The sequence below is a fragment of the Halichoerus grypus genome, chromosome 5 (genome assembly GCF_964656455.1).
Source record: "Halichoerus grypus chromosome 5, mHalGry1.hap1.1, whole genome shotgun sequence".
NCBI classification, from domain to species: Eukaryota; Metazoa; Chordata; class Mammalia; order Carnivora; family Phocidae; genus Halichoerus; species Halichoerus grypus.
This window is the reverse complement of record NC_135716.1, coordinates 182974025-182989775: the sequence shown is the minus strand read 5'-3', so window position 1 is coordinate 182989775 and position 15751 is coordinate 182974025. Positions and strand designations below refer to the sequence as shown.

Genomic DNA, 15751 nt, shown 5'->3' with positions numbered 1-15751 from the left:
GCAGTTTCCAAGCAGAGAGCTCACTGGAGTCCCACCTGGGAAGGGCGGCCGCCACCCCTCCTCAGGGCATCCCAGCACGGGCTCTGAGCAAGTCACTCGCTCCCAGGCGGGTGACACGGGGAAGCTGGCTGTCACTCCACACTCTGGTGTCCCCGGTCCCCATCTGTGGTTGAGGGCCTCCCCCTGGTCCGTGCACAGGGCAGGCGACTGCAAAGGGGCAGCTACTCACACTGCTTTGGTATCCGAAGCGCCTCGCTGTCCAGCGCCATCACCTGGTGCAGGACGCCTCGGAACTGGTAAAGCACTTTCAGGTTCTTCTCCTCACCTACGCACGGGTCGTAGAAGCCGGGCAGCCCCGCCTGTAACGAACACAGCCTTACCCCACGGGACCCGAGACCGTCGTGTCAAGCCCAGCGCCACTGCTGTCTGCCGCCACCTGAGGATCAGCGTGGAAGGGCCTTGACCTTCCCTCAGGAGCCGTCCACGGAGGATGCACACCGCGGAGCTGAGACTGTCAGAAAGTCGCCTGTTCAGTCCTAGGCTTCCCTCGCGATACAGACCCCTTCTCCCACGTGAGAGACCCGTCTGCACAGAAGCCCCGCCGGGACTCCTGAGAGCGCGAGGTGTTTGGCCTGAGCTGATGTGCATTTTAGTTCGCCTTTAGCGTCCCCACCCCTGCGCTCCAGCATGAGCTGCCAACGGGCTAGACCTCACACTCTTTCTAGAACAAGGCAAGGAACGAGGAGAACGGAAGCTCCACGAAGACAGGATGTACGTTTTGTTCGCTGCCCTACCTGGCACAGTAGGGGCTCAGGAGATCCTTGCTGCGGGGACGGGTGACGGGAACAGCTCCGGTGTGACCATAAATCGGGCGCTGGGCAGCAGGCCAAGCCGGTGCCAGCGACACGAACGATTCCACCACAACGAAATGGCCACGCCCAGGTGCCAGGCCGCCCCCGCTCCACACAGGCCTTTCGTGTCTGAACCCCGCGGGCAGGCCCCGTACCTTGGAGGCCTCCGTGAGGATGAGCTTCGAGTCCTTCACCAGGCACTGCAGGGGCACGGTCACGTCGATCACCTTCACCTTCTCGCTCTTCCTGCTCTTGTCGTTGACGAACTTCCCGTACCAGGCGTTGACGATGATGAGCCCTGAGGACGGACGCAGTCTGAGCAGAGGCGGGTCTCTCACAGCCGGATCGCGGGAGCACCGTGCCCCTAGAGACCCCCAGCGCCCACCCCGCCCCGAGAGAGGCCAGGCCTTCTCACCCATTCTGGACTCTTCCGCCTCAATGATTCTTCGGACAGATTCCTGCATCAACCGAACCTGCAAAGAACCAGGAGGGCCACTGTCAGGGTCCCTCCTGGGCTCCGCCTCTGGGTTCAGATGTAGCGCGAGCATGGCCGTTTGCGCCCCTCCTCTGTTCACAAAGAACCCAGTGGTGCCCCTGCATTTATGCCGGATATTTCTGTTCTGTCACCTAACAGCAGTTCACTCAGAGGGAAGAAAAAGAGGACAGACAGGGCCCTCCGGTTCTTAGAAACACCCTGTTCTGCATTTCGAGGGTAACTGCATCTCATCTTCAGGACCGGGCCTGGAGGTCCCGGGATTGTATCCCGCAGGGATTAGAAAGAGTGAAATGACCAGTGAAGCTGCCGGCCCCCGAGGCCCACGTGCAGAGGGCACCGTGATCCCCGAGCCCCGGTGAGAGGCGTGCAGCCGGAGTCACCCAGAGCAGAAGGACTTCCGGGGACGCGCCTGCGCAGCACTTACAGCCGCTTCTGCCTCTTGTTTCTTCTGCAGAATGTCGGTGGCTGTGCTTTCCCTTTGCTTTTCCAACTCCCTAAAGCGAGAAAAACACAAGCCACATGTTAGCGCGGACTGAGACAACAGAGCGCGTCGTTGGACCTGCGCCCAGCGAACAGTGTGAGCTCTCCCTGCATTCCTAGCTCTGGAGCTTTAGCAAATATTTCCAAGCCAATCTCCAGCAAATCTGTTCGTTTCAGGCCTCTGCGGCTTCCCTTTCTTTTGTCCCTAGATGGCTCTCCCCTACCTCCTCACTGAAGCACACAGGAGGCCCGCTGCCGTGGGAAGCAGCCCCCACCTGACAGGAATCTCAGCAGTGAGGGGTCGGAGAGCTGAGGACCACAGGGGAGGCCACCTTCTGGGATTATCATAGAACACTTGAAGTGGGGACAATGTTTACTGTTTTAGGTACAAAATATATCTTTTTCTTACGTAGCAAAGCACTGGGACTCCGGGCAGGGCAGCCCTGTCCCGTCAGAAGCCTTGACCCCACACACTCTTCCTTCTAAGCCTCAAGCCTCCTGGGGAAGCTGGGCCCTGAACTCCAGGGATTCAAACGCTGGAGGGGCCCCAAAGAGGAGATTCTCTGAGCTCAGCGACTTATTACATCAGACTGTTGTAAGTAATGAATCTCAACCACCTCTCAGATGGAATGCTATCCCCCAGTGTGTTGTCTACAAGAAACTGCAAAATAAATGAATGTTTCTGTAATTTCCAGGACTGTGGTTAATGCACGCCTGTGTGTAAGAACTCAAACCTACTCCTGTGGAACTCAGTGCCAGGAAAAGAAATGGTTAGAATGAGGACGGGGGCCTTTCTATTTCCTGTGGTCACGGTGTAGAGTCTGCACAATTTTAACTAAAATTGCTCTAACCCTTTCTGGAAGTAGGAGGGATGAGTGAAGGGGGCCCAGCAGCAGGGCCGCTAACGAGCCCAGTCAGCACCGACCGAGCACCCACTACGGGCCGAACGCCATGCTGAGGCTTCACATGTACGAATTAATTTTCCTAGTGACCCTCTGAGTAGGTTCTATAATTATCATATCCATATAAAACACAGGAAAACTGAGGCACAGAGTTGTTTACTGATGTCCCCGTGACATGTTAGGAACTCACTTCTCTTTCTGAGCCCTGAGGTATGGTTTGATGACCAGACGGTGAAGAGCAAAGTAGACCACGAGCGGCCCAACGGTGGCGTAGAACACGGCGCTGGGAAGGAGCTGGTCCGTCAGGTGGATAGGGAAGAAGTAAGTTTGACTGGCCCTGTTTAGCCTGAAAACAAAAACGAAACAGAACACCCAAGATGAGTCAGGTTTCCAGGGCAGGGTAACGGAGGTCTCAGCCACAGGACGAGAACGCTCAGATACACAGAACGCCAGGGACAGCTGGTTTCATAATCTACACACCTTTTGGTCCCTATTCCAAAGTTTAGCTGCTAGACTTGATGTCTGTGACAGAAGAAAGGTCCCCTACCAGCTAACCTCACGGGCAAAGCAGTGACTACCACTTGTCCAGAGTGAAGGTGGTCTTAGAAGACAGGAGCGGGCACCTCCCGGGGTCCTGGAGACAGAGACCTCTCCGCCCTCAATTTACCTCATCGAAAAAAGTGGGTGAAGACTTCCAAAGCTGGCAGATTAAGGAGGTTCTGCTTCTAGTAATGGCTGAGTGGCTCCCGTTGGACCAGCCATCCCACAGGTAACCACTTACGAAGACCACAAGCAACAAAGACTCCCGGGGACTGGAGAGCAATGTAGGCCAGCGGGTACACAGGAGGGCTGAGTCTAGAGCATGCAAAGGCACTGGGTTCCTGGTTTTTTGACAGCTTTGAGCCCAAGGGCAAGTCTTAGCTGCTACCGTGTGGATGGTTAACACTGGAAAGAAATCTGCAGTCCTAGGAGATTGAAGACCCAGAGCTCAGAGTCTGAGGCAACCACAGCAGCTGGGAAGTGGGGGTCCCCCAACAAGGGAAACCAGAGCCCCAAGTTCTTTGTATAAATGTGGCACAAATCCCCAGCCGATCCCGGTCTATCAGTGGCCTTGGCTACAGGTGAAGTAATTGTGCTGTTCTAGCTGTTGCCACACACTGAGTCCCAGCTCACAGTCTGACTTCTGCCAAGTTAATTACCTTTGAAAAGGAAAAATCAACACTTGTTTGGGAATCGTAACAGAACATAGACTCTCTACACTATACTATTCACAATACCCAGGGTACAATACAAATGACTCTGTATACCTTGGTATACAACAAGCGAAAAAGATAACGAACCAAGACCGACCCCAGATGACCCAGATACTGGAACGAGCAGGTAAGGATTTTAGAGCACTACTTTATGCCCAAAGACAGTATTCACTGCATGGGCTTTAACAGCAGACTGGAGGTGAGAGCAGTCCGTGAACTTGCAGACAGATCAAAAGAAATTATCCACTATGAAGAACAAAGAAAAATATTGAAGGCAAATGGGCAGAGCCTCAGAAACCACTGGAACTACATCAAGAGGTTTAGAGGTAATTAGGGCACCAGAGAGGAGAGAATGGGGCAGGAATTAAGATTTGAAGAACGGCCTAAAAGTTCCAAATTTGATGTGGGACATAAATTTACAGATGCAAGGAGTTTAGCAAACCCCACACAGCATAAATACAACAAAACCCACATGTAGGTACATTGTAGGCACAAACTGCTGGGAAAAAAAAAAGTTAAAAACAATAAAAAACCAAAACCAAAGCAAAACAAAAAGTTAAGTATGTAGGGAAAAAAAAAAAAAAAGACATTGGGGCGCCTGGGTGGCTCAGTCGTTGGGCGTCCACCTTCTGCTCAGGTCATGATCCCAGGGTCCTGGGATCGAGCCCCGCATCAGGCTCCCTGCTCAGCGGGAAGCCTGCTTCTCCCTCTCCCACTCCCCCTGCTTGTGTTCCCTCTCTCGCTGTGTCTCTGTCAAATAAATAAAATCTTAAAAAAAAAAAAAAAAAGACATCATACTCAGGGGGATGATGAATCAAATGACTACTGATGTGTCATCAGAAAGATTGGCGGCCAGAAGCTGGCAGAATAACATCTTCAGAGCACTGAAAGCACAAATCTGTTAACCCTGAATTCTGTATTCAGGGACAATGGCCTTCAGAAGAAAAGCAACTCCAGAATTGACAAAGAACACTCAAAACGTAAGAAACCAAACAACCCAATAATAAAATGGACAAAAGATTTGAAGGAAGGCTTTACTAACAAAAAAAGATACGGGTGGCGAGTAAGCACATGGAAAGATGTTCACCATCTGGGACATCAGGTAGACGCAAATCGAAACCACAGTGGGACCCGCTCACATGCCTGCTGGAGCAGCCCGAGCGAACAAGACGACCGTAGCAAGGGCTGGTGAGGGTGAGGAGCCACGGGGCTCTCTCAGGCTGCTGGGGGGAAAGTACTTTCTTATCAAGGAGAGCACACACCTCCCATTCGGCTCAGCATGCCTGCCCCTAGGTATTTACCCAAGAGAAATGAAAACTTATGTTCACACCAAGCCTGTATGTGAATGTCTACTGGCCTCATTTGTAATTGCTAAAAACTGGAAATAACTGAAATGTCTGTAAACTGATAAGCAGATAAACTGTGGTGGATCAACACAATGTAATGCCAAGTAACAAGAAAAAGGGACACACTACTGATGTATGCAACCATAAGGACATATTTCAAATGCATTATGCTCATGAAAGAAGCACAAAAGGCTTCACACTGTATGATTCCAATTATATGACATTTTGAAAAAGGCAAAAATATAGGGAGTGAAAACACACCAGTGGCCAAGGGCCTAGGAGACCTCACAAAGGCCAGGAGGCAATTTTGGGGGACAATGGAAATGTGCTGTATCTTGATTGTGGTGGTGGTTACATGACTTATGTGATTGTCAAAACTCCCAGGATTGCACAATAAGACAGATGAATTTTAATTTATGTAAATTTTACATCAATAAAGCGTGACTTCAAAAATTACAGCAATGATAACAGCTTAGTTCTGGGGTAGGAATGCCCACAATGAAATTATTTTAGGTTAATATAATGCAAAATAAAAATAAAATGATACATCTAGATAAAATATAATAAATTAACAAGATATAAAAGCAGAATAAAGAAAAACTAGAGATATTTTCTTGGTAAAGAATACTAAGGTCATCACTGATAGACCTACACTATAAGAAAAGTTCTTCAGGCCAAAGAAACAAATAGCAGAAGGAAAATCAGATTTTTAGGAGGGGATAAGGAACACTGGAAATGGTTTAAAAAAAAAAAAAAGTGGGCAAACATGACTTTTCCCCCTCTTAATTTCTTTAACGCATATATATGTACAAATATATACATATAAAACTATTTAAAGCCAGAATTACGTAACTCTGGTGGGGATTATAATGTGTGTAATTATAATGCATATGGAAAGTACAGCATAAAGAACATGGGGAGGGGAAATGGCCCTAGAGGTTTTCAAGGTTCTTTCGTTTTATATGAAGTAATACAATATGAAGTCTAAACAAATGATAAAAGGTTAACAATACGTAATCTCCAGAGCAACCACTAAGAAAAAAAAACCCAACACAAAGAGGTATAGCTAGGGAACCTGGGTGGCTCAGTTGGTTGAGCATCTGCCTTCGGCTCGGGTCATGATCCCAGGGTCCTGGGATCGAGTTCCACGTCAGGCTCCCTGCTCAGCGGGAAGCCTGCTTCTCCCTCTGCCTGCCACTCCCCCTGCTTGTGTTCTCTCTCTTTCTCTCTGACAAATAAATAAATAAAATCTTAAAAAAAAAGGTATAGCTAAAAAGTCAATAGGTAAATCAAAATGGAATGCTAAAAATATTCAGTAAGAGAAGACAGAAGATGGTTAGAAGAACAAGAAATTAGAAGGGAAGAATAGAAGACAAATCATAAATAACAGGCCTAAATCCAACCATACCAATAATTACATTAAATATTAATGGACCAAGGGGCGCCTGGTTGGCTCAGTTGCTTGAGCGTCTGCCTTCGGCTCAGGTCATGATCCCAGGGTCCTGGGATCGAGCCCCACATCGGGCTCCCTGCTGTGCGGGAAGCCTGCTTCTCTCTCTCTCACTCCCCCTGCTTGTGCTCTCTCTCTCTAATAAATGAATCTTAAAAAAAAAGAAAAGAAAAAAAATATTAATGGACCAAACACTCCATGGATATATGCTATGAGACACCCTGTGTATATGAACATAGTGACAGGTTAAATGTAAACAGAAGAGGATAAACCACAGAAACAGTAAGCATAAGAAGGCTGCAGTAGCTACACGAATATCAGATAAAGCAGACTTCAAGTCAAAGAGCGCTGCTAGAGATGAAATTCACGAAGCCAAAATTGACAAAGGAAGAAACAGAATTCTACACTCATATGAGGCTGAGGATTTTAACACTACTTCTCAGCAACTGACAGAAATCTGGTCCAAGTCAATAAAGTCACAGAACTGGTTTCTGATGAATGTTGTCAACCACCTTGACCTGTTGGTATTTACAGAACTATGCCCAACAACTGCAGAATACATGTTCTTTTCAAGTGCATGACTGCCGGGGTCAATTACATCATGGGCTATAAAAAGTCTCAATATATATAAAAAGATTGTAATCATACAGAATATGTTCTCTGACCAAAATGAAATTAAACTGAAATCACTAATCAGATATACAGAAAAACCCAAATATTTAGAAATAAAGCAATATATTTCCAAAAGTGAAATTAGAAAATAGTTTGAATTGAATGACAATGATACAACAACATCTCCAAATTTGTGGGATGGGGTAAAACAGGGTTTAAAGCCTTAAATGTTTATAATATAAAAGAAGAAAGGTTTCAAATTAATAACCTAAGGCTGGGCTTTAAAAATCTAGAAAAGGCAGCAATGTGAAACCAAAGTATGGAGAAAGAAGAAGAAAGATCAGAAATCAATGAAATAGAAAACAGATAAACAATAGAGAACATAACAAAGCCAAAGCTGGTTCTTTGAAAGGTTAAGTGCTCCATCCAGACTGGTTAAAAAAAGGGAGAAAGAACACAAATGACCAGCATGAGGAATGAGACAGAGATCATCTATAGAGATCTACAGATATTAAAAGGGTAAGGACTTTTTTTTTTTTTAAAAGATTAGAGAGAGAGAGACAGCAAGAGAGGGAACACAAGCAGGGGGAGTGGGAGAGGGAGAAGCAGGCTTCCTGTGGAGCAGGGAGCCCGATGCGGGGCTCGATCCCAGGGCCTTGGGATCATGACCCAAGCCTAAGGCAGGGGCCCAATGACTGAGCCCAGGTGCCCCAGGGTAAGGGCATATTATGAGCAACTTCATGCTAACAAATTCGACAGTCGAAATGGACAAATTCCTTGAAAAAAACATAGTAACAAAGCTGACACAAGATTAAAGAGAAAACTGGAAAAGCCCTGTATATATACATATCAAGGAATCCATTATCAAAAATCCTCCTACAGGGGCACCTGGGTGGCTCAGTCGTTAAGCATCTGCTTCGGCTCAGTTCATGATCCCAGTGTCCTGGGATCGAGCCCCATGTCGGGCTCCCTGCTCAGCGTGCGAGTCTGCTTCTCCCTCTCCCTATGTCGCTCCCCCTGCTTGTGCTGGCTCTCTCTTTCTCTCCATCAAATAAATAAATAAAATATATATAAAAAAAACAAAAACCCTCCTACAGAGAAAATTCAGTCTCAACTGATAGCACTGGTGAATTCTTCTTTTTTTTTTTTTAAAGATTTTATTTATTTATTTGAGAGAGAGAATGAGATAGAATGCGAGGGGGGAGGGTCGGAGAGAGAAGCAGACTCCCCGCTGAGCAGGGAGCCCGATGCGGGACTCGATCCCAGGACTCCAGGATCATGACCTGAGCCGAAGGCAGCTGCTTAACCAACTGAGCCACCCAGGCGCCCAGGCACTGGTGAATTCTATGAAACCTGAGGAATAAACCATTCTTGGAGCGCCTGGGTGGCTCAGTAGGTTGGGCATCTGACTCTTGATTTCGGTTCAGGTCATGATCTCAGGGTCATGAGACGGGAGTCCCATGTTGGGCTCTGTGCTCAGTGGGGAGTCTGCTTGAGATTCTCTCCCCCTCCCCTTTGCTCCTGCCCCTGCTTGTGTGTGTGCACGCTCTCTCAAAAAAGAACAGACCATTTTCACACAAATCCTTTCAGAAAACAGAGGAAGAAGGAATACTTCCTAACTCATTTTATCAGGCTGCCATAACTCATTCCAAAATCTGACAAATACATAATAAAAAAAAGAAAATTACAATCCTCATCCCTTATAAACACAGATACAAAAATCCTTAGTAAGATATTAGCAAATGAAATCAAGCAATATATAAGAAGTATTATATGTCATGATCAAGCGGAGTTTTCCTCAGGAATATAAGGTTGGTTTAACATTCAAAAATTACTGATTCGCCAAATAAACAGAATATAAGAGAAAAGTTAGCAAAGTAAGATCATCTGTTATTGCTGAACTCTGGGGCCTTCCGGAAAACTTCGGTTTATACAGCAATACGATCTGGACAATTCAGCCTGCTGACATGGGAAACTCGGCTGAAGTGAAAATGTTTCTTTCCGAAGAGGGAGAGTGGCATTCTTGGGATGAAAATTCAATTCAGATTATGTCCTGCAGTATCTTCATGGGAGAAGTATTTCACAACAGAAACGGAATCAGAAAACTGTGTCTCGTTAGTGGTCCCAATTTGGGAATAAAAGGGATTAGAATGCAGACAATCTGTCTGTGTGTGTGCCCTTTACTAAATCTCAGGGGTCCTCAGATCACTGAGAGGAGAGAGGCCCGACGTGGCTCTGGTCCTGGTGACCTGCTTTGGCTCTCATCTCCAAACGGAGATGAGGTGTGATGTGTCTCCTTCCTGTCTCTGTTCTCTCTCTCTCCCTCCTTCTGTCTCTCTGTCCATCCGTCTGTTATCTCCCAGGGCTCTCTCAACTGCCTGCTCCAGGAGTGTGGTCAGAATACAGTGGACACAGTTAAAGAGCTTCTGATGAGGGCCAGGGAGGTGGACGGACGATCAGAGGGAGATGGTGCAGTGGAGGATAAACAAGGGAAACTTTGGAAAGGGTTTGCCTGGGGCAAAGTGAGGGGTACTGCTCTTACGGGGTGACGAGGGATGGTTTTGGCAATTAGGTGACATCTGAGCAGAGACCTGAGGGAATCGAAGGAACCAGCCATGCTGGCATCTGGGGACTGAGGAACAGCAAGTACACAGTCTGGTCACAGGAGAGAGGTCGCTGTTGTCTGGAGCAGCGTGGAGAGCAGGGTGGCTGGAGTGAGAAGAGGCAGATGGGAGAGGAGGGGTCAGCAGGAAGTGAGGTTCTGATCACAGAGGGTCCCAAAGGGCTCTGGCTTTTGCCCGGGATTGACGGAGTCACCGAGGGCTTAAGCAGAGAGCGACAATCCTGACTTCCATTCAAAGGTCCTGCCTGTGTGGAGAGCAGGGTCACGAGGTGGTGAAGGAGATGGGTCAGGAGGTACCACAGTAATTCAGACACCAGACAGTGGGAGCAGAGAGGGGGTGAGGAATGGTCACGTTCAGGAGCTGCGTTCTGACAGCTGAGATGGTTTTGAGGTGCATTAACTTTGGTGTGTGGGAAAAAGAGTGACCAAGGCCAACTCCACAGAACAGCTGGAAGGCTGGGGCTCTCCTGACCGAGGGAGGCTCTGGGCAGAGCAGGTTTGGAAGCATCGGGAGTTGAGATGGGACGTTTGAGATGCTGGTGGAGATCCAAGCAGCGATTTGTAAGAGCAAGTAGGATACAGGGGCTGCAGGTCTGGCGGGCGGGCCAGGCCGGAGCGATAAATGTGAGCGTCGTTCAGTGCAGGAAGGTGCTCCAAGCCAGCAGGCCGAGGGGCCACCTGGGGAGGGTGTCTACACAGACAAGGACCGGGTCCCACCGTGACGCCACCATACACAAGTAAGCAGCCAGTGAGGTACGCGGACGGCACAGAGAGGCCGGCAGGCAGGAAGGCGGGCCACCGGAGCAGGCGAGGCGGGTCCGTGCGGGTGGGCACGGCCAGGCACAGGGATACGCTGAGCGCCTGGGCGGGTCACGCGTGCAAGCAGCGGTGGCGAGGAGTGGGCGTGCAGGGCCAGCACCAGGCCGCCCCGGGAAGGGAGGGAGGCAGTCGGCTGGTGGAGGGTCCCTGCCGGCGGGGACGCTGACCCTCAGTGCACACCGGGCTTCCGGACTCCTAGACACTGGCTTACACGCCCAAGACAGACGCAAGCGCATCTTTAAGAACAAAATTACAAAGCAAAGTCTCTTTCATCCTTAACGCGGGTGAAGCCGGGTGACTTACAAGCTGCCACATAATCCTCGGCCAGAAAGATCCAGTCCCACTTACTTGACTTTGAGAGAAACGCCCTGAGGGACTCCAACGCTGACGGCGGCGCCGAGGACGCTGTGCCTGGAGATCTTGCGCTCGGCTCCGTACTCCACCACCGTCCCGAAGAAGCCCGCCCTGCAGGGAGCGCGGCCTGAGCAAGGGGGGCCCCCCTCCCGCCCCCCACCCCCGTGCGTGGGTCAGATGGACACGCCGGTCAGCGAGCAGAACGACGTCAGCACGCCAGCGGTGCAGTCCTTCCCCAGGCGGGGGCCGCCGGCGGAGCACCCCCCCCCCCGCCCCCCGACGTGCCGCAGGCCTGCTTCCGAGCAGCCCGGCCAGGACTTACTTCAGCGATCCTTTCACGCGCGTCTGGTCATCATCCTGGAATTTGTGCTGATAGCTGATCAGTGCAAAGGAGTGAGGGATTCCAAGCTGGGGAGACGGGGGGAGACGGGGGGAGACGGGAAGGCGCTGCTGAGCGCCCGTCGTGGGCAGGCCTCTCGGGCAGGGGCCACGACCTGACTGTGAAGATTGACTAGCGGCCAGTATTTAAAAACTGCAGGAGTTCACGTAAAAACCCAGTTTCCCGACTTCGCACGGAAACACCACATTCCGAGGCAAGGAGCCCGCGTTCCGACACGGCTGCAGGCGGTGGGCGCCGAGGAGCAGCTCCCTCCTGAGGCGGGGGCCCCTCACGCCGTGTCCCCGGCCACCACGGTGGCGCCTGAGTGCACGACTGCGCTCCGGGGTCACTGACCAACCCGGGCTCCCTCCCACCCTGATTCTGTGGGCTTCTACTGGATGGGAAAGGGGCACTCTGCTTTAGGGTAACGGGAACACAGCTACCCGGGAAGCGTCAGAACAGCATCTCAACACCCTGAGCGTGTGTGCGCAAAACCAGCCCCTCAGGGCCGCCACGGTGCTCAGATCTGGGGAGGGTGGCCAGGGTGAGGGACGTCGGGGGCACACGAGGGAGCCGCTCTGCCCTCACCTGCAGGGCCACAGTGAAGTGGCTGGTTTTGGTGTCCCGGACGACGCTCGTGTTCATGGCCGACTGGATACCCCACCGCCACTGCAGATAGCCCACCGTGTTCTTGTCCAGGTTCCGGGCTAGCACAGTGGTGAGGCCCGGCCGGATTCCACGGGATGAAAACTGCAGAGCACAGTTTGTCGTCACAAAGCTGGGGGGACACACAGATAGAAAGGGTCCTGGGTGACACCCGGTTCTCAGCTGTTCTTGGCCCCTTCCTGTCAGGCTGAGCCCCAGCTCACGCTCCCTTCCATGAATCCCGAGCCGGCGCCCCACAAGGAAACTGGACATCGAGCCTCTCTCCTTGAGAGGGAGTGAGAGGGTGCCTTGCTGCAATCTTCCTAGTAACCCTCCCTGCTGATGTGCACGGCCCACCTGATCCCATTCTACCGAAAACCACTAGGTCCAATCCTTCTGCAAGTCAGAATCACCTCGGGGTCGGGGGGAAGGCCGCACACCGGAATCACCCGGCTGACCTAAAAAATACTGACAGTCGGCTCCCATGCCCTGGCATTCCGATGTACAGGCTGGAGTGTTAGAAGCTTGCCCGGTGATTCTAATGTGCGGCAAAGTGGGAGGACCTCTGACCCAGAGACCATCCCAGACCAATGAAGTCAGAGCTTCAGGGCGGGGGGCCGGGCATCAGTAGATTCTTCAGGATCACCCACGTGATTCTGGTGTCCACCCAGGGCCAGGCACTTGGAAGGCTAGTACAGCAAACCGCTTGCCCGGAAAGGCATCTGAAGTTTGTTTCCAAGGGAGTCAGCCCCACCTTCTGGTTAAAAAGGGGTATTTCATTTTGACGACAAAGGAAATCACACCACTTTACCCGAAGAGTTAAAAGGTGAGCAAACAGCCCAACATTCACCAGATTGCCAAAGTCTGGTTTCTTTCTCTTTCCTAAGCTCGAGAGGTGTCACTTTTGCCATTAAATAATAACAAATACGAGCACTCTGATCATATTGCTCTTGTAAACTTCCAGCAATTCCCCACGAGTTGAGAATTTCCTTCTCCCCTCCACAGGGCCCGCAACCCAAACGTTCCCTTATTTCTCTCAAGTCACACCGGGTGCTAGCTGCGTTTTTCTGCTTCAGCCACAGGGGTCAGGGGAGGCAAGCGGGGAGGAGAGAGACCAAAGTCACCCTAGAATTTCAAGACAGACAGAGGCATTTAAAAGAATCAAAATATAAGGACCGAGATCCTTGTTTAATTAAAGTAGTAAGACTTAGTCTTTTTATCCAGCATGTCCTAGAGAAAGACTGATTTGAGAGAGAGAGAGAAGAGAGATCAGCAAGGCAGGCACTGTCCTGGGAGACAGACAACACTCTACAGGCTGTCTGCCTTTTCGGGGCTGACGCTACACCCCCAACCAACCTTGTGATCACTAGTCTGGACTTGCAAATAGCCTGGCCCTAGGATCAGGGCACCTTGGAAGAGCAGATGCCATACACTGACAAACTGGCATCCCTGTTTATACATCTGCATTCTCAAGTCTGATACACTCTGGGCACGATGATGACATTCAATTTCCAAACCTCTAAAGGCCGATGACCAGCAAGCCCGAGCCCCCCTCCCCGGTGACTACTCAACAGATACTCTGAGGCTCAACCAGAACAAGATGGCCAACAGCTTTCCCTCAGTGAAGTGTCTCCTGAATGTGCCTGATCTAAGAATGACCTAGGTGCTTGATAAAACTACGGATTCCTGGGCCTCCCAGAGGACCCGACTCAGCTGGTGTGGGGAGTGGGGCAGGACTCTGTGCTCTCAGTCGGCAGCAGGGGAGACAGACCTTCGCAGACAAGCGCTTGGAACGTGTTAGGACAACATGTATGTATACTCTTCGTCTGAAGTGGTTAAAAGCGCAAATCCTTGTCTGACCCACTGACTCCAAGTCCTGCAACAGAAGCCTGTGAAGCCATGTTCTCACCCCCACACGGATGAGCCCCCACACTGGGGCCGGGAGCACCTGTCGCTGCCTTCAGCCTGTGTGTTCGCAAGCTTGGTCTCCACCTGTCCCAGACGCCACACCCACTTTCTCAAGACCCTCCATACCCTATGTCCCACCCACCTGGGAACGTGCCTTTCCTACCCGACTGGAGGGCAGGGACTGGTCTTACCCCATGGGACGGGGTGGGTGTGCAGATGGAAGTGAAAAGCTTTCTTTTCAAACATAGACTCCATCCCAGGACTCCTTTATTTTCTCCCCCAGAGTAAAGAGAATTTTATTTTACCTTCCACCCAGTTCTCTTAGCTGAGCTCACAGAGGTAACCCAACACGGGAACTAAGGACACCTCTGTGGTTCTAGAAGGGCAGTGAGTTACAGTTCTAGGAGTGGGATGTCACTGCAACAGCAAAGACGAAGGGGAGCTGGGGGGGGTGTCCCTTAACCCTCCAGCGTCTGCACATCTTGCTGATGACCAGGCAGTCTCACCAGTGCCTCACTGTTCAATACAGACCCTTTCCAGAACTTAAGACACATTCTCGGGGACAAAGAAATGATCCACAAGTTCATCAATACTTCAGGCCACTGACCAGCTTCCCCGCAGGTGCTTTCTCTCCAGTCTCTCCAGGCTCTCACAGCCCCCGGTGAACAGGCAGGAGCCTCATTCCCACAAAGGAGGAGACTGTGGGCCCCAGAGCAGAAGCCAGGCGCAGACGACCCTTCCCCACACCCGCCAGTCCAGAGTCTGAGCTCCAGGCACCCTGCTTGGGCTCTCCGCCAGCGCCGCAGGATCTGCCCCTGGTGACCTTGCAGGACAGAAGAGGTAACTCCAGATGACCTCGACAAAAAGAATACACAGGTTCTAGTCTGCTAAATCCACAAAGACCATCAAAGAGGATTTCTCTATATTTACCATCTTGGGGTGAGATTACGGAACAGCTTCAGACCAAATAAAGGTCCCTGCAGATCCCCGGCTCCAAATTCTAACTGTTCAAAAGAGAAAAAGAGAGAGTGTTAGCAGGGTTTACTCTCACAGCAGCAACCCATGTCTCAGGGAAGCACCCCCGGTTACAATTCCTTCTTTTAATTCAAAGCCACTGGCCCTTGCCAGGGCTCTGAAAGTAGGGGCTCAAAGATTTTGGAACCCAATGTGGGGCTTGATCTCATGACCCTGAGATCAAGACCTGAGCCAAGATCAAGAGTCGGATGCTTGGGATGCCTGGGAGGCTCAGTTGGTGAAGCGTCTGCCTTCGGCTCAGGTCATGATCCCAGAGTCCTGGGATCGAGTCTCACATCAGGCTCCCTGCTCAGTGGGGAGCCTGCTTCTCCCTCTGCCTGCCGCCCCCCTGCTTGTGCTCTCTGTCTTTCTCTGACAAATAAATAAATAAAATTAAAAAAAAAAAAGAAAAAAAAGAAGAGTCGGATGCTTAACCAACTGAGCCACCCAGGCGCGCCTGGAAGATTCTTAAGACCTCATCCTAACCTTCACCAAATGGAGGACTGTTCCACAGATCCAAAGGAGGCAGGTTTCAGAAGACCCCTCCAAAGGAAACACTGGTGGCCTCCGATGGTCTCCCTCGCTCAGGTCAGAAAGGGAGACTGGCTTCTGTGCCCGG

General features: G+C 50.7%; 1 protein-coding gene across 1 annotated transcript in view; it reads right to left on the bottom strand.

Annotated features, from left to right (window-relative positions):
- DNAJC11 (DnaJ heat shock protein family (Hsp40) member C11) overlaps positions 1 to 15751 on the bottom strand; it is a 73471-nt gene that overhangs the window by 1657 nt on the left and 56063 nt on the right. The window contains exons 7-15 of the mRNA XM_036064567.2: positions 15049 to 15122; positions 12154 to 12343; positions 11509 to 11594; positions 11181 to 11297; positions 2920 to 3075; positions 1772 to 1841; positions 1267 to 1324; positions 1007 to 1149; positions 230 to 359 (exon numbers count right to left, since the gene is read on the bottom strand). Of these exons, the coding sequence (XP_035920460.1) occupies positions 230 to 359; positions 1007 to 1149; positions 1267 to 1324; positions 1772 to 1841; positions 2920 to 3075; positions 11181 to 11297; positions 11509 to 11594; positions 12154 to 12343; positions 15049 to 15122 (1024 nt within the window). The remainder of the gene's footprint in view (positions 1 to 229; positions 360 to 1006; positions 1150 to 1266; positions 1325 to 1771; positions 1842 to 2919; positions 3076 to 11180; positions 11298 to 11508; positions 11595 to 12153; positions 12344 to 15048; positions 15123 to 15751) is intronic.